The sequence below is a fragment of the Lepidochelys kempii genome, chromosome 23, assembly GCF_965140285.1.
Source record: "Lepidochelys kempii isolate rLepKem1 chromosome 23, rLepKem1.hap1, whole genome shotgun sequence".
Taxonomy (NCBI): domain Eukaryota; kingdom Metazoa; phylum Chordata; order Testudines; family Cheloniidae; genus Lepidochelys; species Lepidochelys kempii.
Window position 1 is genome coordinate 1,014,168 of NC_136402.1, and position 24,458 is coordinate 1,038,625.

The following is a 24,458-nucleotide window of genomic DNA, read 5'->3' on the forward strand; positions in this document are numbered from 1 at the left end:
CCCCGTGGCATCACCCAGCCCCCCAAACCTAGGGCACGGCCCAGCCCTGGCGGGCTCTATGTTACCGGTGCAGCTGGTGCCAGGGGGGTTGGGCTGGTACCCGGTGGGGCAGACGCAGCGGTAGGAGCCGGGCGTGTTCTCACAACGGCCCTGGGCACACGGGCGGGGGCTCTGGGCACACTCGTCGATGTCTGCTCGGGCAGAGGGGAGGAAAGGGCAGTGTTAGTGGAGGGGGGGGTCAGAGACTCATTCCCCCCGCCCCAGGGCCCTAGCGGTGACAAAGGGGGAATTTTTGCAATACTTTTACAAAGCCTGTGCATGCCTCAGTTTCCCCCCTCTGCAGCCTTATTCCTGAGGTCCATGACGCGCTACCTCCGTCTCCACGGAGCAGGAGAAGACCATGGCAGATCCACCCACCGGGACGCTGGCAACCAACGAGCCGGAGGGTCCGGCCACCCGCCTCTCCCCCGGCTGGAGGCCCATCGCCGGGAGGGGAGAGGGCAGGACTGGGGGGTGCCAGAGGAGTTGGGCTCACCTCGGCCTGAGGAAGGAGAGCCGGCTGGCCGGACAGACAGGCCTGGACAAAGGCCTTTGCTCCAGGCTGGCTGGGCTCTGGCGGCCCGGAAGGGCCGAGGCCCTGCGGAGCCCAGACAGCAGGACCCCGGGCCCCCGCCCCGCACCCAGGGGCCCCCGCCCTGGCTCTCACCTCGGCACTCGGTGCCCGGCGGGGCAGCGCGGTAGCCGGGGGCGCAGACGCAGCGGTAGCTCCCCACGGTGTTCTCGCAGTGCCCATCGGCGCAGGGGTGCGGGCTCTGCCGACACTCGTCCATGTCTGGCGCAGACAGATGGAGTCAGGCCCTGAGCCCCGCGAGGGCATGGGGGCCCCCCTCGGCGGCCCAGACGGGGGGGGCCAGGCCGAGACCCCCCGCCCCGCCCCCTGGCGGCCCCCCTCACCGATGCAGTGGGTGCCCTGGGTGCTGAGCCAGAAGCCGGGGTGACAGAGGCAGGTGTAGCTGCCCTGGCGGGGGCCGCACCGCCCCGGGCCGCAGATCTCGGGGTTCCGCTCACACACGCTGCTGGGCTCTGCCGAGAACGGGGGGTGATTGGGGTCTGTCCCCGGATCCCCACCCCCAACAGCCCCCCACACTCCTCCAAACCCCTCGCCGGGGTGCCCCACCCCTCAGCGCCCCCTCCCCGAGCATCTCCACCCCCCACCCTGCCGCCTTCCCCTCCCTTTCACTCCCTCCCCCCCCATCCCTACCTGAGGTCGGCCCCTCTTGGGCAGCTTTGGGGGCAGGTGGCAGGGTTGCGGGGGGTTGGGCACTCCAGCGGGCTGCAGGGGGACAAGGAGGGGGGTGAGCACGGTGGAGTGGGGGGGAGGGGCTGGGCCCATACGTGGGTACGGGGGGGGAGGGTGAGACTAAGGGACACCCGGGCGCCTTCACCTCCCCTGCCCCTCCCCCACCAGCCCTGCCCCGGGGTGGGGTGGGGGGACTCAGGCGCCGTGGCCCATCCAGCCCCTCAGCTGGGCCTGCCGGGGAGGGGGAAGAGGAGCAGAGCGCAATGGGGGGGGCAAGCGGGAGGGTGCTGGGGGGGGCGGGGCACGGATGGGGAGCTGTGCTGTGCGGAAGGGGGGATGGGTGGGGGAGGGTCGCTGTTGGGGGGGCCATGGCGGGGGCAGGGCACGGGGGGGGGACGGGGCAGGGGTGGGGGGGGACGGGGCACGGCGGGTGGCTCTCACCTGTGGCGGGCGGGGCGGCCGTGCGCGCCCCCTGCTGGCGGCCGACGGGCACGCGGGGGCTGGTCGGGGCCCAGGAACCGGGCATTGTACCGCAGGTCGGAGGCGGAGTAGTGGTAGCCGGGACCCGCTGGGCAGATCTCCTTGAAGCCATCTGCATGGGGGGGGGCAGCATCAGGAGCCCAGAGCCCCCAGCTATGCGGGGACCCAGGTGTCCTGGCTCCCACCCCTGCTCTCACCCCTCCCAGCAGCGGGAGAGAACCCAGGTGTCCTGGCTCCCACCCCCTCACCATTAGCCCCCACTGCCCTCCCACTGCCAGGAGAGAACCCAGGCGTCCTGGCTCCCGCCCCTGCTCTCACCCCTCCCAGCAGCGGGAGAGAACCCAGGCGTTCGGGCGGGGGCTCACCGGAGCCGAAGAGCGGGCAGCGCTGGCAGCCCCAGCCCCAGGCCTTGCCGACCCGGCTGCAGCAGCAGATCTGCCGGGTGATGTTGCGCAGGGTGGGGAGGGAGCAGGCCCCGTCCCGCAGGACCCGGTAGCAGGGGCCCTTGGCCTCCGAGATCACGTGGTGGGCTGCGGAGAGACGGACATGCGGACAGACGGGCGCTCAGCCCCCCACGGAGCCGCTGCCGGGGCTCCCGGCCGGATGGGAGCCGGGGCCCCCGCCGGGGAATGGCCCCGTGCCCCCCCCGAGCCAGCCCCCCTGCGGCCCGTTCCCCGCCCCCGCCCTCAGCCCCCCTGGCCCGTTCCCCAACCCCCCGAGTCAGCCAGCCCCCGCCCCCCCGGCCCGTTCCCCAGCCCCCAGAGTCAGCACCCCCCAGGGCCCGTTCCCCAGCCCCCCCGAGTCAGCCAGCCCCCCACCCTGGGCCTCCTGGGAGCCTGCTCCTCCCCCCACCGCGCAGTTCTGCGAGACCAAGGACCCCCCCAGCTACCCCCTCACAGATGCAGCTGCTGCGGGAGGAGTCGAGGATGTAGCCCGTGTGGCAGAGGCAGGAGAAGCTGCCGGGCGTGTTGGTGCAAAGTCCGTTCTGGCAGAACCCGCCCTCCCGGCACTCGTCCACATCTGGGGAGAAACGGGAGGGGGTCAGAGCAGGGCCAGCCAGTGCCCCCCAGCCCAGGGTGCTGGCTGCTCTGGTCCCCTAGAGAGATGGGAGGGGCAGGGGGCTGGGGTCATGTGTGGCTGAGTGGGAATTTTTCAGCATAATTTGGATGACGGTTGTGTGTGCCTCAGTTTCCCCTGCATGGTGTAACAAGGGGATGGGAAAAGGCAGTTGGCTCCTCGCGGAGACCCAGGCATGACCGATGCCAGTGGGGGGGCCTGGCCCCACGCCCATGGGGGAGTCCACGAAGACACCGGCCGCTCCAATGGCCCGGACTTTGGGCACCCGACGCCCAGGGAGGGGTGCCCCAGGCAGGGAGGCAGCCGGGCGCGACCCGCTGGGGCAAAGGGCCAGGAGGAGGCCCGGGGACCACGTCTGCCCGGGAACAAGGACAGAGGTGGGGCCCTTGGGGGCTGTTCTGTGGGGGACGCAGGAGATGCTCCCAGCCTGGGACTCGGTGGGGCTGGGGGTCGGCTGGAACTTTCCCGCCCCTCGTTAACTAAGGGCTTGGGATGCTGGGTCCCCTGAACCCCCCGGGCACACGCCCGCCCCCCCCCCCATCCCAGGGCTCTGCCCAACTCACCCTGGCAGGAGCCATTGACCCGCTGGAAGCCTTTGGGGCACGGGGCCTCCTGCTGCCCCAGGGCGGGTGCATTCGCTGTGGGGAGAGAGGGGGGCTCAGAGCCAGAAGTGCCCCTCCCCCAGCCCCCCATAGACTGCCCTCCCCAGAGCCACCCAAGCTCCCTGTTCCACCCCCAGGGTCCCAACAGGCCCAGGGTGGGCCCCCCCCGCCAGCCCCTGCCCTGCCCCGCCCCACACTGATCCCAGCCCCTGCCCTCGCCCATCACTGACTCCAGCCCCTGCCCCAGCCCATCACTGACCCCACCCTGCATTGACTCCACCCCAGCCCCCGCCCTTCACTGACCCCACCCTGCATTGACTCCACCCCAGCCCCCGCCCTTCACTGACCCCACCCTGCATTGACCCCAGCCTCTGCCCCCACCCTGCATTGACCCCCAGCCCTCGCCCATCACTGACTCCACCCCAGCCCCCGCCCTTCACTGACCCCACCCCACACTGACCCCAGCCTCTGCCCCCACCCTGCATTGACCCCCAGCCCCCGCCCCTCACTGACCCCACCCTGGCCCTGCCCCCGCCCCTCGGCCGCAGCCCTACCTGTCTGGGTGGCGCAGGGCAGACACTCGTGGACGCCCCAGGCCACGCCGGCACCGTGGCAGCAGACGTCCTGAGTCCGCAGGCCGGGCAGGGGGGCGCTGCACTGCAGGGAAAGGGGCCGGGTCAGCACGGCCAGCTGGGGGGTTGGGGGGTCCCAGGCTGTGCCGTGGCCCCTGGGCGCCCCCGGCCTGAGACGTTCCCGGCTGCGTGGCTGGAATTCTCCCAGCTGCTGCCCAGCGCCCGTCGATTCACGCGGCCAAGGGTGCTAACGGGACCTCCGCTGGCGGGAGTGCGCGTGCCGGGTGTGATGAAGCGGGACTGTTCTGAATGTTTCCTCTGAACACTGTAGGGCTGCCTCAGTTTCCCCTAGGCAGTTCTTAAGTCTCTGGGTGGTGGGATAAGGCAGGGGTGTAATTTGTTGCAGAGCAAAGGGCCAGGGTCCATAAATGGCGACACTGTCTCCTGGCCACTGATGGCCTGGGCCCTTCCCCCCTGCTAGGTGAGAGCTAAAGGGCTGGAGAACAAAGGGATCCGGTGCCCTCCTGGGAAAGGGACAAAGCCCAGAGCAGGGGTGGCTGGAGAGAGTCAGTTTGGGGCTGGCTGGGACATGGAGTGAAGGGCAGACGTGGTTGTCTGGCTCACTGCCCCCCAAAATGGACCCAGCTGAGGGGTCCTGTTCTCTGCACCTGCAAGCTCTGTTTTAGACCATGTCCCTGTCGTCTAATAAACCTCCTGTGTTACTGGCTGGCTGAGAGTCCCGTCTGACTGCGGAGTTGGGGGGCAGGACCCTCTGGCTTCCCCAGGACCCCGCCTGGGCGGACTCGCTAGGGGACACGTGTGCCAAGGGGGCATGGGCTGGCGGGAGTGCGTGTGCCGGGGATCACACCCATGGGGGTGATTGAGCATCTTTGTGCCACACGAGCCCGGGGGGGTTGGCCGGTCCGGCACGCTCCGCACACACAAGTGCCAGCAGGTGAGCGTCCCACGTGGCCACGGGTGGGAGTGAGGCCTCTGCCCAGCTCCCCCTGCCTGTTGCTGAGCCCCCCCCCCATGCAGCCCCCCGGCCGTTACCTCCCCGGCGTGGAGCTGCCGGAAGCAGTACCCGTAACCGGCGTCCTCGTGGTACCCGCTGGCGTGGGGGCTGCTCTGGGCCAGGACGGTGTAGAGGGCGTTGGCGGGCGGCTGCCCCGGGGCGCTGGGCTCACTCACCCGCTCCACCTGGTGGATGGTCACCGAGGCCTCGGGGGGGTGCTGCACGTGGACGTTCACCATGGACAGGGCACCTGAGGGGGCAGAGAGGGGCAGTGCCGGGGTGGGGGGTGGGGCAGAGCCAGGGACCGGGCCGATCCAAGGGGAGGAGGTTGCGTATGGGGCCAGTCCCTGCAAAGCCCCCAGCTCAGCTCCCACGGTGCACCCCCCCACCTGCTCCCCAGGGAGACACATTCCCCCCCCCGGCCATCCCAGCCTAGCCCCCCCGGGGCCCCTTACCGTCCCGCTCCTGCTGGTGGTTGGCGAGGGGCAGGGTGTAGACGGATTTGGTGAGGGGCTGCGGCCCCCCTGGGCTGTCTTCCTTCTGCGCTGGGGCCGGGGCCTGGGGCCGGGGGGCCGGGATCTGGCAGAACTTGCCGGTGAAGCTGGGGGGGGCAGAGACACTGGTCCTTCTTGATGCAGACCCCCCCGTTCTGGCAGAGCAGGGGGCACAGGACTGCAAGGCAAAGGCGCAAGTCAGGGGGTACCGGGGAGCGTCTCCCCCGAGGGGGGCTGCAGGGGTCTGCTGCCTATTGGGGAGCGAAGGGCAGGGCCCAGGGACACCCCCCCCCGAGTGCCCCTCCCAGGGCTGCCTGCAGTGGGAGGGGCCAGCTGGGGAGGTCTGGTTGGGTCACATCGTGGGTGGGAGCCAAGCGCCTTCGGTGGGGGGCTGTGAGAGGGCCTGGCTTGTGTCTCGCTGAACCAGCGCGTCTGGATAGATGGGGCTGGGCTGGCCCAGACCCTGAGCGACACACAGGGGGCTGTGGGTCAGGAGTGAGGGGCACCAGCAGGGCCAGGGTAGCGGGGGGCTGCGGGTGGGAGTGAGGGACACCAGCAGGGCCATGGGGGGGCAGGGCCGGGGTAGCGGGGGGCTGCGGGTGGGAGTGAGGGACACCAGCAGGGCCGTGGGGGGGCAGGGCCGGGGTAGCGGGGGGCTGAGGGTCGGGAGTGAGGGGCACCAGCAGGGCCGTGGGGGGGCAGGGCCGGGGTAGCGGGGGGCTGCAGGTCGGGAGTGAGGGGCACCGGCAGGGCCGTGAGGGGGCAGGGCCGGGGTAGCGGGGGGCTGCAGGTCGGGAGTGAGGGGCACCGGCAGGGCCGCAGGGGGCAGGGCCGGGGTGTGGGGGGCTGTGGGTCGGGAGTGAGGGGCACCAGCAGGGCCGTGGGGGGGCAGGGCCGGGGTAGCGGGGGGCTGCAGGTCAGGAGTGAGGGGCACCGGCAGGGCCGCAGGGGGCAGGGCCGGGGTGTGGGGGGCTGTGGGTCGGGAGTGAGGCAGCTCGTCCCTTGTCTGGCCGTTGCAGGCTCCCAGCACAAAGGCACAGCTGCCGGGCGGTGGGGGGCGGGGGGGCCTGGCTGGATCCAGATGTTCCTCCCACGCAGTTCAGCCATTAACCCTTAGGGTGCTGGGGCCAGTTACCGCCATCCCCCCCCTCCCCCGGCCCTGGGCAGGACGCCGTGGAGGGTCTGTCCTGGGGGGACCTTCAGGGACCCAAAGCTCCAGCCCTGTTGCCCCCCAGCTGGGCCGAGATCCCACCAGGAGCCACCTCAGCCCTGACACACTCCCTCCCTGTGGGAATGGCTCAGCCAGGCCCCAGGACGCCTGGGTCCCTCTGGGCTGCGATGGCTGGGAAATGGGCCCAAGAACCCGGCGCCAGGGCTGCGGGGGGAGTCGGGGGGGGGGCCCGCGCCAGGGACGGGCAGAGACCCAGCAGCTCATCTCACACCGACCCAGAGCAGCCTGGGGCTGGGCTGGACCCACAAAAGCTGAGTGCCCCCCCCAGCCAGCGCCCCCCCCCCGCCACGGTGCCCCCCCAAGCCCCAGCCACCTCCCCCCTCACCCCAGCGCCTCCCCCCAAACTGGCTGTGGTCCAAATGCACAGATGTTCCCAGCCCAGCCAGCTGTGCCCCCTCCCCCGCCCCAGACGTTGGTGGACCCTTGGCAGGCCGAGTCCCCCCCACGCGGGGGCTGAGCAGCTCGAGGAGACGCCAGGAACCGAGATGTGGGGGTCAGGCAGCCTCAGAGCTGCTGGCACGGGGCCCCCTGAGCTTAAACCAGCCCCTCACGGGAAGGGGGCAGAGCCCTCCTGGGGGCACGGGAGGGGGCTTTGTCTGCAAAGACGCTGAGTGCCGGGGAGGGGGGCTCTGCCTCATCCCCTCGCAGGCCCCCTGCCTGAAATGAGCTGGGGGAGGGGGCGTCTGCAGCCCAACTGCCCCCCAAGTGCCCAGGACTGAGGGGAACACCCCCCGTGGCCGGGGACCCCATCAGCCTCAGCAGCTGGGAACCGCTGAGGAAGGGGGCTGCTGGGAACTGGCCCGGGGGGGTATTCCTCAGAAAGCTCCCCCCCCAGTCTGCCCCCCCCCCCCGCTGTTCCCAGCATATCTGGGGCCCCCGGGGCCCCGCCACCAGCCCCACAGCCAGCAGGTCCCTATGGGGTGGGCGGTGCCTGCCCAGGGCGTGGCTGTGGGTCCAGCCAGCAAGGGGGGCCCCGCAGCAGGACGCGGCAGGGGGGCCAGAGGAGACGCTGTCTGGCACTCGGCAGGGGCTGGCAGAGCTCAGGGGGGCCGTGCCCGGAGGGGGGGTGGAGGGTGCCCCGAGGGACCCAGGCAGCCAGGCCGTGGCTTGCGCTCTCCCCTCGGCCCCTGACATTGGGGGCCGCCTCCCCCGGAGCCCTCCAGGGCTGGGGCGCAGGCTGGGCAGTGTCCCAGGGGACGGGAACTGGGCTGGGGACACGGCCCCGGCAGGACAGACACCCCCAGCCCGGAGCGCTGGGGACACGGGGGGCTCGGCTGGGTAACCTCAGCTGGAGAGACGGCGCCTCCGCTCAGCTCCACGCCCAGGGAAACTGAGGCACCGGGTGGGGAAGGGCCTCACTCAAGGTAGAATCTAGGCACCCTGGAGCCCAGCCTGCCCCGCATCCCCCCACCCCCCACTCGCTACAACCACTGGCCCCACTCCTCTCCCCGAGCCAGGCGAGAACCCAGGCGTCCGGAGGCAGCAACTCGGACTCCCTTGCCTGAGGCCCTTGTTTATTCTCCAAATTCCCAGGTTTCGCCCCCGGACGTTTGGGTGGGTCCAGTCGCCGAGCCGGGGAGGGGCTGGCTCCGGACGAGGGGTCCACACCCACCTGGGGCTGGGGCGGGGGGGCGGTCACACACGAGGGGCTGGGGATGAGCTCATGGGGCAGCGTGGGCGGGACCCAGAGCAGCTGGGACAGGCTGGGAAAAGCCTCCCCCAGCTCCCGGCCAGAGCTAAACCTATAGCCCCCGCCAGCCCCCCAGAGCCCCCCACTTCCAGCTGTGACCCCCCAAGAGTCCCCAGCCAGCCCTGACCCCCGCCAGTGCCTCAGAGCCCCCCACATCCAGCTGTGAAAGCCCCTCAGAGCCCCCCCATCCAGCTGTGACCCCAGCCAACCCCCAGCCAGCCCTGACCCCCGCCAGCCCCCCACATCCAGCTGGGACCCCCAACAGTCCCCAGCCAGCCTTGACCTCTGACAGCCCCTCAGCCCCAGCCCCATAGCAACTCCTCAGCCACAGCCCCCCAAGCCTTCCCCCCGCCCCGGTGCAGGCAGCAGGGACAGGAAAGGCCGGAGGACAGTGACTGAGCTGGGGGGGGTGGGGGGCATGCTGCATCCCAGACCCCCAGGCTGCCCCACGGCATGGGGGTGCCTGGAGAGAGTATGGGGGGGCATTGCCACTCCCACGCTGTAGGGCAGCCTGGGGGTCCGGGATACAGCATGGGGCCCCTCCCCCCGCTCAGCCTGGTGGGGCGAGGTGGGGGCAACCCCACACAGGAGCACACGGGGCAGCTGGGTGGGGCAGCCCGGCACCTCCTACCCCACGGAACCGGGGTCCGGGCCAAGACGGGCAGCTCAGCTCCCAGCCACGCACCCCGCAGCCCCCCTCAGCCAGAGATCCCAAAGCTCCCCCTGCCCAGCCCCACGGCGTCCCAGTGGCCCAGCCCCACGCGGTTGTGATGCCAGCCAGCGCCCGCAGGTGCAGGCCCTTGGCCGCCGGGCCGGGAGCGAAGGGGCCAGCGGGAGCCCTGCGGCTGGCCCGGGGGCGGGGGCTGCAGGGCCCCCCGGCGCAGGCGGGGTGGGGGCCCGGCCGCCGAGGGCGCCCTGCAGCCGGGGGGAGCCGGGCGTGGCCCCGGTACTCACAGACGCGGAAGCCGGCGGCGCGGGCGGCGGGGCCGGCGTGGTCCCCGCTGTAGAGCACGGTGGCGTTCCCACGCTCGCAGCGGTGGGCGCAGCGGGGCCCGGCACAGTGGACGCGGCACACCGTGGGGGTGAACAGCACCCGCAGCTGGCCGGGGGCCTGGGCGGCGGCCGGGGGCCGGCGGGCGGCCAGCAGGAGCAGGGCCGCGGGCAGCAGCAGGCGGGCGAGGGCTCCGGCCATGCCTGCGCCTCTGCTCCGGCTCCGCACCGAGTGCCCGGGCGGCTAATTGGAAGCAGCGCGGGGAGCTGGGCTGGGCCGGGTTCCAGCAACAATGTTTGTGAGGGACCTGAGCCACCGCCGGCTGCGTTAACTCTTCCCGGCCCCGCGCCCGGCGCCCGCAGCCGGCCGCCCGCGCCCTGCTGCCCCCCGCCCGCGCCCTGCTGCCCCCCGCCCGCGCCCTGCCCTCACCAGCCGCTCACGGGTGTCGCCCGGATTCACCAGTGCAAGCTCATGGGCACCAGCAGCCGTGCCCCCCCCCCAGCACACATGCAGAGCCTCGGCTGTGCCCCCCAGTGACCTGACCGCGGCCCCCCCAGCCGAGCCCCCCTCCTTTGCTGCAGACAATGTAGCAGGCAACGGGCAGGAGACCCTCCTCGGCATTGGTGTGGGGGCAGCGTGAGCAGAGGCTGGGTGCCAGGTGTCCTGGCCGGGGGGGGGGCAGGGGGGCTCTGGGCCGTCCCCAGAGGGACAATTCACCCATGAGGTCATGCCCAGTTGCCATGGAGACAGCTGTGATGTCACCTTTTCCTGCCAAAGTCCGGGGGGGGGGGGGAGAAGATGGGGGAGGGGAACGAAGAAGCAGCTGCCCCCCCTCAGTCCTGCCTGCCAGTCACCCAACCCTGCACATCTCCTGAGTGGGAAACAAGAGAGGCCCCCCCCAGCTCCGTGGTGCCCCTCACTCCCAACCCGCAGCCCCCTGCCAGCCCAGCCCTGGGCTCCCCCCAGCTCCGTGGTGCCCCTCAGTCCCGACCCACAGCCCCTGCCAGCCCAGCCCTGGGCTCCCCGCATGCCCTTGTGCGACAATGTGGGACTGTTCTTAATGTTCTCTCTGAATATTGGGTGGGTGCCTCAGTTTCCCCTAGGCAGTTCTTAAGTTTCTAGGTGGGGGGATCTGGGGGTGTGATTGTCGCAGAGCCCTGGGGCCAGTGTGATGGCGTCTGCACAGAGACTGGCCGACACGCTGTCTCCTGGCCACTGATGGCCCCCGCCCCGCAAAGGGGCCGACTGAAGGGGCTGGAGAACAAAGGAATCAGGTGGCCTCCTGGCCGGGAGAGAGACAAAGGCCGGAGGGGCTGGAGAGTTTCAGCTTGGAGCTGGCTGGGGAAATGGAGGGAGGGCCAGGGGGGGCTCTGGGCTCCCTGCCCCCCAAGATGGACCTGACTGAGGGAGTCCCATGGGCTGCACCTACAAGCTCTGTGTTGGACCATGTTCCTGTCATCCAATAAACCTCCTATTTCCCCAGCGGGCTGAGAGTCCCGTCTGACTGCGGAGTTGGGGGGCAGGGCCCTCTGGACCCCCCCAGGACCCCGCCCGGGGAGACTCGCTGTGGGAAGCGCACAGTGGGGCAGGGGAGGCTGGAGACTCCGGGGCCAGACCCAGGAAGGTGGAAGGTGGGGACGCGTCGTGCCCTGGGGACAGTCGGCGCCGAGAGGGGAGGTTCCCCAGAGTCCTGCCCGGCTCTGGGGGAGCAGGTCCCGGGCATCGCCCCAGTGACTCCCTGTCCCAGTGACCCCTGTGCAGCAAGGGGGGTGGGGCTCTGCCCTGGCTCTGGGGGGCCTCTCTGGTGCCCCCCCCACAGCCGTTTCATTCTCATGTCAGAGCCTGGGAAAAGTGCCAGTTAATTAGCTAAATGCTCGTTACAGCTGCCAGGGTCATGGGGGAGGGAGCCAGGGAGGGAGCAGCAATGGGGCAGCTGGCCCCAGTGAGCCCCCTCCCTGCCAATGGGGGGCTGGAGGGCAACTACCTTCCTGGGGCAAGTGGCAGGGGAAGGACCAGGCTGGTGGGGCCACCCTTCCCCCACCCTGCCCTCCAGACCCTCCCCACTGCCCCTCACCCCCTGCATGGCCCGCCCCCCACCAACTCCACCCTGCCCCTTACCAGGCCGAGGGCTGCGGTGCAGGGTCTGCCTGCTCTTGGGGGGCCGGGTGCTGGGGGGGGGCGCGGGGCGGGCGGCCCGGCCCCGCTGGGCTTCCAGGTGCTTGGCCAGCACCGACGCCATCTTGTCCGTGGGGCCAGCGGCCCGGCGCCGCAGCACGGCCTGGAGCTCTGCCAGCCTGGGGGGGAGCGGGGCATTGAGCGGGGGGGGCACCGCGGCCAGAGACCTCCCTGTTCCCCGCCTCTGCCGACCCCCTAGTGGCCCCCTACCCTCCAGTTCCCCCTCTGCCCCTTCCCCCACCCACTGACCCCCCAGGGACCCCCCTATCCTCCAGTGCCCCCTCTGCCCCTTCCCCCACCCCCAACCACCCCCTGCCCACAGTGACCCTCCTTCCCCTTCCCCCACCTCTCCCCCCAGAAACCCCCTCCCCCTAGTGACCGCCTGCCTCCCACCTGCTGCCCCCCCAGGAACCCCCTGCCCCCCCTGCCCCTTCCCCCACCCACCAACCCCCCATGGCCAAGCTGGGCAGCTCCTTGGTCTTCCCCCACCCCCAGTTCAGCTGGGACATGAGCTCAGGGCCTTGGCTGGCTGCCTGGGCCCCCGCCCCGGCCAGCCAGGAAGGGCAGGGCCTGGGAACCGCCGGGGCCCCCCCAAACCACATGGATCAGCCCCCGCATGGGAACCTGACCCCGCAGCGGGACAGACCCTGCCCCCCAGGCTGGGGGCCCCCCACCTGCAGCACAGGAGACCCCAGCAGCTGGGAGGTGGGCTGGGGGGCATCAGAGCCCCCTGGGGAGAGGCCGAGCAGCCCAGGGGCCCGATGCTGCTGAGCCCCCCGCAAGCCCCCTCTCCTGCCACCCTAGAGCATCGGCTACCAAATAGGGGCCGACAGCAGCAGGCCGGGGGGTGGGTGGGATTTTAATAGGTCTATAAATAGCCCCGGAGCAGCCAGAGAGACACAGCGTCGCCCCCCGGGCTCCAGGTGGGGGAGGGGGTCCACTCTGGGGGCGCTGGCCCCCAGCCATTAGCCCCCCGTGTTGTTCCCCCATGGGGGGGCATGTATCCTGGGGGGTGTTGGGGGGCTCATGGGGAGTCTGCGCTGCCCCTGCCCCCAAAGAACTCATAGCCGATCCACCCCATGCACCCCAAACCAGGGCCCTGGAGCACCCCAAAATCATCCAGGCTAATGGGGGGGGCTCCCCAGCTCCCCATGGGGCATGGCTGGACCCAAGGGAATAATTTGCAGTGAGATTTTAGAGGAACAGATCAGAATCACAGAGGCCCCCCCTCAGTTAGTCCCCGATCACCCAAAAGGCCTCACCCCCCAATCACCCCACGGCCCTTGCCCCGCCCCAATCATCCCTTCCCTACAGCCCTCACCTCCCTGATCACCCCTTCCCCACAGCCCTCAGCCCCGGTCACCCCACGGCCCTTGCCCCCCAATCACCCCCTGGTCCCTGCCCCCCTGGTCACCCCACGGCCCTTGCCCCCCAATCACCCCCTGGTCCCTGCCCCCCTGGTCACCCCATGGCCCTCACCCCCTAATCACCCCATTCCCCAAGGCCCTCAGCCCCCAGGTCAACCCCCTCCCCACAGCCCTCACCCCCTGATCGCTCCCCTCCCCACGGCCCTCGCTCCCCCCGATCACCCCATGGCCCCCGCCCCACTTACGTCAGCGGCTGCCAGTGCACGGACGCTGCCCTCCTAGCGTTGGGGGCTGTGGGGCGCGGGGCGGAGGCGCTGGTCGGGCGGGGACTGGACCCTGGGGGGAGCCCCAAGGGGGGTTCAGGGGGCACCAGCTGCTCACAACCGGCGGCCAGCGAACCCCGGGCGGCAGGTGCAGACTTGGGGCTCCTGGCATAGCCCCCCATTGCGGCACTTTGGGGTGCAGATGGCTGGAGGGAGACACGAGAGGTCACGGGGGAGGGGAGACACGAGGGGTCTCCCCGTCCCCCCCAACATTGGCTCCCCCCAGCCCCCGCTGCTTCCCTCCCACAACTCCCCCAGTAATCCCCAATCCCCAACCTCCTCATTCCCCCCTCCACTTCCCAGCCCCTGCCCCCCAGGTCCCCCCCACTTCCCAGCCCCCACCCCGCACTCCCCCCGACCTCCCAGCCCCCACCACTTCCCATGGCCCAGGGGTCTGTGCCCCCAAACCAGGACAGGGGACAGCTTGGCTTCCTCCCCAGGGTCCCCTCTCCTGGCCTGGGAGGTGGGGAGGGTGATGCTGACCCCGAACATGTGGGTGGAGGGAAGGAAGGGGGTCTGGGCAGGCTCCCCCCAGGAGTCACGCCCCCCCCCCCCACATAACCAGCCCTGGGCTTTGCAGGTGGGGGTCTGCTGCCACCTGCAGCCCAGACTGGGAGCAGCAGCGGGGGGGGTGGAGTTGGGGGGGGGAAGTGGGGCAGGAAGGAACCAGGAAGGGGGAGGCACATTCCCGGGGGAGGAGGGACAGAACTCCTCAGTGATTGCCCTGGAGATGGGGGCCCCACTCGGTGTTCCTGGCCCCCCCTCCAGTGTCCCAGGTCCCCTGTCTCCCCCCCCCCCCAGTACCTTTTGTGCACTTCTGGGTTTTGGGAGCCAGGCTCCAGCCTGGGCAGCAGGTCACTCCGCACACGTGGGGGCTGCAGAGGAGACAGATGCAGTGAGGGGGGACCCCAGGGCCAGCCCCACCCCAACCCCCACCCCTGCCCCAGGACTCTGCGCCCCGCAAGGCTCTGCCTGACCTGGCTCCCCTCCCCCACTCAGTCCTGGGGCACAGACCAGATCCAGCCCCCACCAGCAGGGTCCCCCACCAGAACAGCCCCTCAATAGCCCCCCAAGATCCAGCCCCCATCCCCTGCAGAACCAGGCCTAGCCCCCACACCCAGCCTCATGGGGGGTTGGTGCTGAGACACCCAAGCCCTCCAGGATGGGGGGCCAAAGAGGTAGAGGGGGCTGAGGCTGCCTGAGTTAACAGAACCCTCTCCCCATGAGGTGGCCATCAATGCAGGTCCTCCCATTGGGGAGGGAAGAGCCAGGACTCCTGGGTTCTGTCCTGGCTCTGGGAGGGGGCGTGACGAAGTGCGACCGTTCTTAATGTTTTCTTTGAATACTGTGTGGGTGCCTCAGTTTCCCCTAGGCAGTTCTTAAGTAGTGGTGGGATCAGGGGGTGTGATTGTGGCAGAGCCCTGGGGCAGCATGATGGCGTCTGCACAGAGAATGGCCGATACCCTGTCTCCTGGCCACTGATGGCCTGGGCCCCCCCGCAAAGGTGCCATCTGAGGGGGCTGGAGAACAAAGAGATCAGGTGGCCTCCTGGCTGGGAGAGAGACAAAGGCCGGAGGGGCTGGAGAGTTTCAGTTTGGAGCTGGCTGGAGAAATGGAGGGAGGGCAAGATGGGGCTCTGGCCTCCCTGCCTCCCAAGACGGACCTGGCTGAGGGGTCCTGTTCTCTGCACCTACAAGCTCTGTGTTAGACCATGTTCCTGTCGTCTAATAAACCTTCTGTTTCCTCGGCTGGCTGAGAGTCCCGTCTGACTGCGGAGTTGGGGGGCAGGACCCTCTGGCCCCCCAGGGCCCCGCCTGGGCGGACTCGCTGGGGGAAGTGCACGGAGGGGCAAAGGATGCTGAATGCTCCAAGGTCAGACCCAGGAAGGTGGAGCCGGGGGAGCTGTGTGTCCTGCAGACAGGCTGCTCCCAGAGAGGAGACTTCCCCAGAGTCCTGCCTGGCTTCATGGGGAGCAGCTCCAGAGCATCGCCTGGGGACTCCGTGATAACTGGTGGCAGGGGTGGGATCTACTGCACCCCATGAATGGCGCTTCTTGCAGTGAGTGGGGAGCAGTAAAACGAAGGGGGATTAACAAGGACCAGGCGTGCTGAAGGCTCACAGAGGAGCAGTTTCGGGGGGCAGAGGAGCTACTGTGACACAGTAGGGAGCGGTGTTGACCTGGGAATGTGGCAGGGGAGTTTCATTGGGGATGGGAGACCTGAGAGCCTGTCACCTGAGCCAGGAGGGGGAGGGGGAGGGGGAGGTAGCACCTCTGCCTGGGAAACTGGACAAAGGCCGCAGGAGGGAGCCTGCCGAGGGGTTTTGATTTCAGTTTGGGGGTGGGTGGAGGAATGCAGGGAACCCCAGGGCTGGGGTCTAAGCTCCCTGCTCCCCCAGAAGGACTTGACTGAGGGGTCCTGGTTGTACCCACAAGCTCTGTTTTGGACTGTGTTCCTGGTGTCCAATAAACCTTCTGTTTTACTGGCTGGCTGAGAGTCTCAGTGGATCCCAGGAAGAGGGGTGCAGGGCCTGGACTCCCCCACACTCCGTGACAACTGGTGGCAGCGGTGGGATGTACTGCACCCCGTGGACGGTGCTTCCTGCAGTAAGTGACTGGGGAGCAGTAAAACGAAGGGGGATTGATGGGAACCAGGCGTGCTGAAGATTCAGAGAGACGATTCCAGGGGGCGGTTAACCCCTGGGAGTGTGTGACCAGAGAGAAGGACTTTTGCAGTAACAGGGTCCCCCGGGGGATTGCAGCGAGCGGTCCCAGGGACGGAGGAGTCTGCAGCTCGACCCTGGCAAAGAGGGGGTGACCTCAAGAAGGACTGGCACACGAGGGGTTCTCCTTGGAAACCGTGGGAAGCTGCCCGGCCTGCGAGTGGCCAGCAGGGAGATGTACGCTAAACGCCTGAAGAGCGACCTGGTGGAGCTGTGCAGGCAGAGGGGGCTGCACATTGGGGGGGTCCACCAAGGAACAGCTGATTGCCCAGTTGGAGGAGAGGGATCGCTTGGATGACCCGATCCCTGCCCCTGAGGGAAACCCAGTGAATACCGAGGGCACCCTGACCCTGGCACCCAGCAGGGGATCCTCCCTGCGGAGCTCCCCATCCCTGGAGCGGATGCAGCTGGAATGGGAGAGGGAGATGAAAATGAGGGAGCTGGAGGATCATGAAAAGCAGCGTTGGCCTGAGCAGGAGGAGAAGGGGAAACAGAGGCAGCATGAAGAGAAGCAGAGACAGCATGAGCTGGAGCTGGCCAGGCTGAGGAGCAGTGGGACCCCGGCTGGGGTGAGTGAGGGGGGACCCAGGACGGCAAGGAGCTTTGATAAGTGCCTCCTGGCCCAGCGGAAGGAGGGGGAGGACATAGATAGCTTCCTGACGGCCTTTGAGAAGGCCTGCGAGATGCACAGGGTTGACCCTGCAGACAGGCTCCAGTTTCTCACCCCCGCACTGGACCCCAAAGCTAACCCATGATGCCCCAGGCAGCAGCTGCCGCAGAACTGTGACTGGCCCCGAGTCTGGGATGTGGCCCAGTGGCACGGCAGGTCCTGCAACCCCGGCCAGAGGGAGGGGGAAGGCTGGGATCAGGGTGAAGCCCCCTTGAGACCCCGACCCATCATAGAGGAACCTTTCCAGAAGGGGGCTATGGATATAGTGGGGCCCCGCAGCAAGGCGACCCGGGCAGGGAAGAAATACGTCCTGGGGGTGATGGATCTCGTCACCCGCTACCCAGGGGCGGGGGCTCTGTCCTCCACCGAGGCAGACACCAGGGCAGACGCGCTGCTGACCATCTTCAGCAGAGGGAGGGTCCCCAGCGAAGTCGTTACAGACCAGGGGTCCAATGTCCTGTCAGCCCGGCTCTGGGGCTGGTGGGAGAAATGGGGGGTCTGGCCCACCTGGGCCTCTGCAGGTCACCCTCCACCCCACGGGCTGGTGGAGAGAGTCTATGGGACCCTGGGGATGATGCTGAGGACTTCTATGGATCAGCATCCACAGGACGGGACAAGTTCCTGCCCCACCCGTGGTATGGGGACGTGCCCCAGGAATCCACCGGGTTCTTCCCTTTGAGCTGCTGTGTGGGAGGAGAGTGAGGGGACCCCTGGACCTGGAAAGGGAGGATTGGGAGGTGAAGGGGGGAGATCCCCTGGGGGATCTCTTCCCTGTGGTGGGAGCCAGTCCTCCCATCAGGTGTCCCCCGTTCAGAGTCACTGGGAAAACAGCCCAGAGCCTGGAGAGAGAGGTCAAGGACATGCGGGCTTTAGAGATGATCCAGCCCTTCAACAGCCCATGGGCCTCACCCGGGGGGCTGGTCCCCAAGAAAGACGGGTCGATCTGGTTCTGTGGGGACTATCGGAAGCTCAATGCCATTACCGTGTCCAATGCCTACCCCATGCCTAGGCCTGGTGAGATCCTAGACAAGCTGGGGGGGCTCGTGTGACGAAGTGGGCCTGTTCTTAATGTTTCCTCCGAATATTGTGGGGGTGCCTCAGTTTCCCCTTGTGACGAAGTGGGACTCTTCTTAATGTTTCCTCTGAATAGTGTGGGGGTGCCTCAGTTTCCCCTAGGCAGTTCTTAAGTATCTAGGTGGTGGGGTAAGGGTGTATGATCATTGCAGAGCCCTAGAGGGCAGGTGTGTGCAGGGGTCTGGACACAGAGAATGGCCGACACCCTGTTTCCTGGCAACGGATGGCCTGGGCCCTTCCCCCCTACAAGGTGAGAGCTAAAGGGTTGGAGAACAAAGGAATCAGGTGACCACCTGGCCCGGGAAAGGGACAAAGCCCAGAGGAGGAGGGGCTGGAGGGAGTTTCAGTTTGGGGCTGGCTGGGACATGGAGTGAAGGGCAGACCTGGTTGACTGGCTCACTGGCCCCCAAAATGGACCCAGCTGAGGGGTCCCGTTCTCTGCACCTGCAAGCTCTGTTTTAGACCATGTTCCTGTCGTCTAATAAACCTTCTGTTTTACTGGCTGGCTGAGAGTCACGTCTGAATGCGAAGTTGGGGGGCAGGACCCTCTGGCTTCCCCAGGAGCCCCGCCTGAGCGGACTCGCTGGGGGAAGCGCACGGAGGGGCAGAGGATGCTGAATGCTCCGAGGTCAGACCCAGGAAGGTGGAAGCTGTGTGAGCTGTGTGTCCTGAAGACAGGCTGCTCACAGAAAGGCGACTGCCCCAGAGTCCTGACTGGCTTCATGGGGAGCAGTTCCAGAGCATCGCCCAGGGACTCCGTGACAACTGGTGGCAGCGGTGGGATGTACTGCACCCCGTGGATGGCGCTTCCTGCAGTAAGTGACTGGGGAGCAGTAACACGAAGGGGGATCGCCGAGGACATGGCCTGCTGAAGGCTTAGAGAGGAGCGGTTTCGGGGGGCGGTTAACCCCTGGGAGTGTGTGACCAGCGAGAAGGACTGTGCAGTAATGGGGTCCCCCTGGGGACTGCAGTGAGCAGTCTCAGGGGAGGAGGAGCCTGCAGCTTGGCGCGGGGAGAGAGAAGGACTTTTGCAGTAACAGGGTTCCCCTGGGGATTGCAGCGACCAGTCCAAGGGGCGGAGGAGTCTGCAGCTCGACCCTGGCAAAGAGGTGGTGACCTTGAGAAGGGCTGGCACACTAGGGGTTCTCCCTGGAAACCGTGGGGAAACTGAGGCACCCCCACAATATTCGGAGGAAACATTAAGAACAGGCCCACTTTGTCACAGCTCGTTACCTCTTTACTATGGATGTCACCAAAGGCGACTGGCAGGTGCCTTTGTACCCAGCTGCCAAGTTGAAATCTGCCTTCACCAGCCCTTTGGGGCTCTCTGAGTTCCTGGTCCTGCCTTTCGATCTCAAGGGGGCATTGGCCACCCCCCAGCACCGGGTGAATCCGGTACTGAGGGGGATGGAGAACTTGGCCCTGGTGTACGCTGAGGATATCGGTGTCTTTAGCCAGGCCTGGGAGGAACACGTGTCCCAGGTGAAGAGGGGGCTGGGTCGCCCGAAGCAGGCAGGACTGACGGCAACAGCTGGAAGGTGGGGATGACAGAGGCGTCATACCTGGGCCACAAGGTGGGGAGCGTCTGCCCAAGTGCAGAGCCGACCCAGGTCAAGATGGGGGCTCTTAACCAAGAGAGCCCAAATCGCAGCCCTCCAGACTGAAGCGCTGAGAGCAGACCCGATCCCAGTTTGACCCCCTGGGGTTTTGGGGTGGCAAAAGGGCACAAGCTGCATAAACCTTTCCACCTGTGGCCTGTGAGTACCATCGACCACCCCCGACCAAAGGGAGGGCATGAAAGTGGAAGGGCCTGGTGTAACTCCCACCAAGGAATGGGAGAGATGCGGGGGCATCCATGGGAACATTGGCGGCTTCGAACTTCCCCAGGTCACCGGCTAAAGTGACCCCGCTCAGTTCGGTCTCAAAGGGGGGAGAGATGTGACGAAGTGGGACTGTTCTTAATGTTTCCTCTGCATACTGTAGGGGTGCCTCAGTTTCCCCTGTGCCGTTCTTAAGTATCTAGGTGGGGGGATCAGGGGGTGTGATTGTGGCAGAGCCCTAGGGGGCCAGTGTGATGGTGTCTGCACAGACAATGGCCAACACCCTGTCTCCTGGCCACTGATGGCCTGGGCCCTTCCCCCTGCAAGGTGAGAGCTAAAGGGTTGGAGAACAAAGGAATCCGGTGACCTCCTGGCCCGGGAAAGGAACAAAGCCCAGAGGAAGAGGGGCTGGAAGGAGTTTCAGTTTGGGGCTGGCTGGGACATGGAGTGAAGGGCAGACATAGTTGTCTGGCTCACTGCCCCCCAAAATGGACCCAGCTGAGGGGTCCTGTTCTCTGCACCTGCAAGCTCTGTGTTAGACCATGTTCCTGTCGTCGAATAAACCTTCTGTTTCCCCGGCTGGCTGAGAGTCCCGTCTGGCTGCGGAGTTGGGGGGCAGGACCCTCTGGCTTCCCCAGGACCCCGCCTGGGCGGACTCGCTGTGGGAAGCGCACGGAGGGGCAGAGGAGGCTGAATGCTCCGAGGTCAGACCCAGGAAGGGGGAAGCCGGGGGAGCTGTGTGTCCTGCAGACAGGCTGCTCCCCGAGAGGAGACTCCCCCAGAGTCCTGCCTGGCTTCGTGGGGAGCAGCTCCAGAGCATCGCCCGGGGACCCCGTGACAGGGGGGTTGGCAGGGGCAGAGCAGGGGGCTGGGCTGAGAGCTGGTCTCTGGTTCTCACCCCTGGGACGCCTGGTCAGTGGACTTATTTTGCCCTGACCCTGGGGCTGGAGGAGACCCTGGGTCCCCTCTCACCAGGGGGGCTGCATAGACACAACCCCCCCCCAGTCCTGCAGGAACTGGGGGGACGGGACTGGTAGAGGGGCTGGACGGCAGCTCAGGGTCTCCTGGCCCCAAGGCCCCATCACAAGTTAGAGTGAAAGTGGTGGGGGAGGAGCATGGTCAGCCCCTCCCTCTGTGGGCAGCACAATGGGTCGGGGGCGGGGGGTCACCTGGCTCCGTGGGGGGGACAGGAGGAGGCAATTCCATAGGACAGATGGGAAAGGAGTGGCTGGAAGGGGTGGGGACAGCCCATCCTGGCTCTCAGCCCCCCACCCCCTTCCCAGAGCCAGGGAAAGAACCCAGGAGTCCTGGCTCCCAGCCTGTGCCTAAGTCCCCTCCAACCTGTGGGGCGGTGCAGCAGGCTATCAAGGGTGCCCCTCCCCCTGCACCCTAAACCCCTCATCCCCGGCCCCACCCCGGAGCCTGCACCCCCCAGCCAGAGCCCTCACCCCCCCCCCGCACCCCTTGGCCCCACCCCCACCACACATCACCTCCACATTGGGGCACATTATACAAATTCATTTGCATGTGGATGGGAAACGTTAGAGGGAACATTTGCCCTGCGGCCCCCCCAGCAGATCCGGGGTGGCAATGGAGAGAGGCAGGGAGTGCTCTGGCTGGGGAAGGTGGGGGGGGCTGGAGGGGGCAGAGTGGGGGCTGGGGACACCCTGGATGGGGAGGCTGGAGGGGTGGCGGGGGGGCTGGGGATGCTCTGGGGGGGAGGAGGGGGGCAGGGAGTGCTCTGGACGGGGGGGGGCTGGGGACGCTCTGGACGGGGGGACTGGGGGGGCAGGGGGCTGGGGACTCTCTGGGTGGGGGGGGATGGAGGAGGGCAGGGAGTGCTCTGGACGGGGGGGGGCTGGAGGGGGCGGGGGGGGCTGGGGACGCTCTGGACGGAGGGGGGTTGGGGGGGCAGGGCTCTAGCAGAGCCTCCTGTGCCCCAAATGGCTTTTGCAGCTGGGAGCCACGTGCAGGAACCGGCCCCCAGCAACTGAGCCACCCCCCCGGCCTGGGGCAGCCCCCCAGCTGTACTGGCCGGGGCCCCTCCTTGCCCTGCCCGGCCCCCAGCCCCACCACGCGCACGCAGAGGCGGGGGCTCCTCTCCTGGCAGAATCAGGCCCCCCCGGCGCTGCAGAGACGTGGTGGGGGAGGGGCGGCTCCAGAAGGCGGAAACTTGGCCCCGAAATTCCTCAGCCACGTTTCCTCCAGGAGCTGCCAGGGCCCCCCCCCCCCGCAGCCCCCCAGCTGCACGGAAAAGCCATCAGCCGCCTGCCCCCCGCCCCGCAACACGCAGCCTGGGGGCCAGGCCTGGGGGGTGCAGCGGGGCAACCCCCAGACCAGCCAGGGCATCTGACCCCCGCCCCCCCCCCGGCACAGGGCCCCGACTCTCAACCCGTGGCCAAGGCTGATCCAGTTCCCAGCCCACTGACACCCCCCAGCTCTGCCGATGCCCCTCACTCCCGACCCGCAGCCCCCTGCTGCCCTAGCCCTGGGGCCCCCCAGCCCCAGCTATGCTGGTGCCCCCCAGCCATGATCCCGTGGTTACATGATCCCATTACAAGGTGGATTTGCAGCGGGAATGGAGGGCGGCGGGGGCAGGAGTGAGGGTTAGAGGCAGGAGTGGGGGGCAGGAGTGGGGGCCCCTGCGTAACCCAGGATGTTCCGAGGCAGAGCCCCAGAGCCAGGTCCCTGTGGGGCAGGACACTCTGGGACCCAGCCTCCCTCAGCCCCTCTTTGAGGCGGGGGTCCAGCAGTTCTCCCCCCACAGCTCCTGCCGGCTTGTCCCCGGGCAGGACGCCCCAGACTGGGCCTAGCCACTCCAGTGTGCCTGTTGGGGGGCAACACCCCAGAGAACCCCAGACACTCGGCTGGGGCAGTCGGGTCCCAGGGCACTGGGCCGGGGGCTGAACGGCCTGACTGGGGCCTGGGTGTGTGTCATGAGCCCTGTAGTGCTGAGCCAGTGGGGAGAACTGGAAAGGAGCAGCGCGGTCAGGGGGCGCAGGGCTCGGTCTCTATCCCCCACAGCACCTCGCCCTGGAGCCTGAGCCGCTCCCTGCCAGGTCTGGCCCCATCCCCTCTGGGTGCGGATTGAAGGCATTTCCCTTTGGGGCAGCCATGGGCCAAAACCCCCTCAAATGCAAATTCCCCAGACCCCCCTCCCTCAGCACCGGCAGAGCTGAGGGGCCAGGGCCGGGCAGGAGGGAGCTGCGGGTCGGGCGGGAAGGGCCAGTGCCGGGCAGGCGGGGGGCTGCGGGTCGGGCGGGGGGGGGGCTGGCGGGGCCCAGGGGTCACGGCTCTAGGACCTCGCGGGGGTCACGGCACCTGCTCAATTTGGGTGGGAAGAGGCCTGTTCTGGTAAGGGAGCTGGGGGCAGGGGAGGGGCGGGGGGCGAGGCGGGGGGGGGCAGACAGGGGGCGGGCACAGCAGCCCCGCCCCACGGGGGGGGCTGGTCTGCCAGCTCAGCGCCTGCCTGGCCCCTGAGCGTGTTTCCAGATGGAGCCGAGCCCGGGCCCCGGCCACCCCCCGCGGCCTGACGAGGGGAACAGACGCTGCCCAGCCCCGGCACGGAGCGTCCCACCCTGGGATTCCACCCCCCACTCGGCCCCTGCCCCCCAGCTCTGGGCTCCTCCAGCCTGGGCGCTCAGGGAAGCTCGGCCCCCTTAGGGCCCCCCTTTGCTCCGCCAGCCCGGGGGTCCCGGATGTGGAGCCAGCCCCTGCCAAGCCCCCCATGCCCAAGAGGCTGGGGGTGTCGCTCTCCCTCCCGGCCTGGGCTCTGGGGCTGGAGTGCCAGGCGAGGGGCAGGGAGCGAGGGGGGATGGGGGGCGGAGGGGGGGCCAGGCGAGGGGGAATGGGGGGACAGAGGGGGGCCAGGCGAGGGGCAGGGAGCAAGGGGGGTGGGGATGGAGACAGATCTGAGCCCATGGCCCCTGGTGGCCCCCAACCTCCCCCCACTCACCTGGCTGCCTTGGGTGCTCGCTGCCCCCGACGGGCCAGGGTCCGGCTGCGCTTCTCCAGGCGGGGGGGTTGGGGCCCGGCGGGGACGGGGCGGCCAGGCCGGGGGGGCTGGTCCCTGGGGGCGGGGCTCAGCACCTGGGACCCAGCGGTGCCCTCCCCTCGCACCTCCAGCAGCTGCAGCGAGGCCAGCAGGGTGAGGGCAGCCAGGGCGGGGGGCTGCATCCTGGCGGGGAGCCCCAGGGCATCCCCCGGGGCGGCGGCGGCGGCAGCGGCGCGGGGAGGGGGCCCTAGAGCGCACGGTTTGGGGGGGCCAGGGGCTCGGGGGAGGTGCGGCTCGGGGTGCAGAGGGGGCCTGGAGCGCGCGGCTCAGGGGGCCCCAGGGGCTCGGGGTGCAGGGGGGCCTGGAGCGCGCGGCTCAGGGGGCCCCAGGGGCTCGGGGTGCGGGGGGGGCCTGGAGCGCGCGGCTCGGGGTGCGGGGGGGCCCAGGGGCTCGGGGGGCGCAGCTCGGGGTGCGGGGGGGCCCAGCTCGGGGTGCAGGGGGGGCCTGGAGCGCGCGGCTCGGGGGGCAGGGGTTCGGGGGGCAGGGGGGACGCGGCTCGGGCTTCCCTCCGGCAGGAGACAAGAGCGAAGCGGCGGAGCCGGCTCCTCGCCGCCCGGCCAATGGGAGCCCGGCCAGGCCCGGTCCCCGGCCCTCCCTCCCCGCAGCCAATGGCCGGGGGCCGGGGAGGGGCCCCGCAGCGCAGGTGCCTGGAGGGGGCTGCAACCCTGGGCGGGGCCGAGCGGGAGAGGGGGAGTCACCCCTGAGCCCTGGGGGGCAGATTGGGAGAGAACCCAGGAGTCCAGGCTCCCACCCCCACGACCACCAGCCACCCCTCCCAGAGCCAGGGAGAGAACCCAGGAGT

General features: G+C 68.8%; 1 protein-coding gene across 1 annotated transcript in view; it reads right to left on the reverse strand.

The window, feature by feature from the left end:
• Positions 1 to 23,966, reverse strand: part of LTBP4 (latent transforming growth factor beta binding protein 4) — a 38,374-nt gene extending 14,408 nt beyond the window's left edge. Inside the window, 18 exon segments of the mRNA XM_078849947.1 lie at positions 66 to 191; positions 707 to 832; positions 955 to 1,083; positions 1,262 to 1,333; positions 1,742 to 1,802; positions 1,804 to 1,892; positions 2,146 to 2,310; positions 2,678 to 2,800; positions 3,421 to 3,495; positions 4,014 to 4,116; positions 5,085 to 5,296; positions 5,502 to 5,655; positions 5,657 to 5,718; positions 11,571 to 11,746; positions 13,240 to 13,376; positions 13,378 to 13,463; positions 14,122 to 14,192; positions 23,558 to 23,966. Of these exon segments, the coding sequence (XP_078706073.1) occupies positions 66 to 191; positions 707 to 832; positions 955 to 1,083; positions 1,262 to 1,333; positions 1,742 to 1,802; positions 1,804 to 1,892; positions 2,146 to 2,310; positions 2,678 to 2,800; positions 3,421 to 3,495; positions 4,014 to 4,116; positions 5,085 to 5,296; positions 5,502 to 5,655; positions 5,657 to 5,718; positions 11,571 to 11,746; positions 13,240 to 13,376; positions 13,378 to 13,463; positions 14,122 to 14,192; positions 23,558 to 23,778 (2,188 nt within the window). The 5' untranslated portion in view covers positions 23,779 to 23,966.
• Between the last annotated feature and the right edge of the window lie 492 nt (positions 23,967 to 24,458).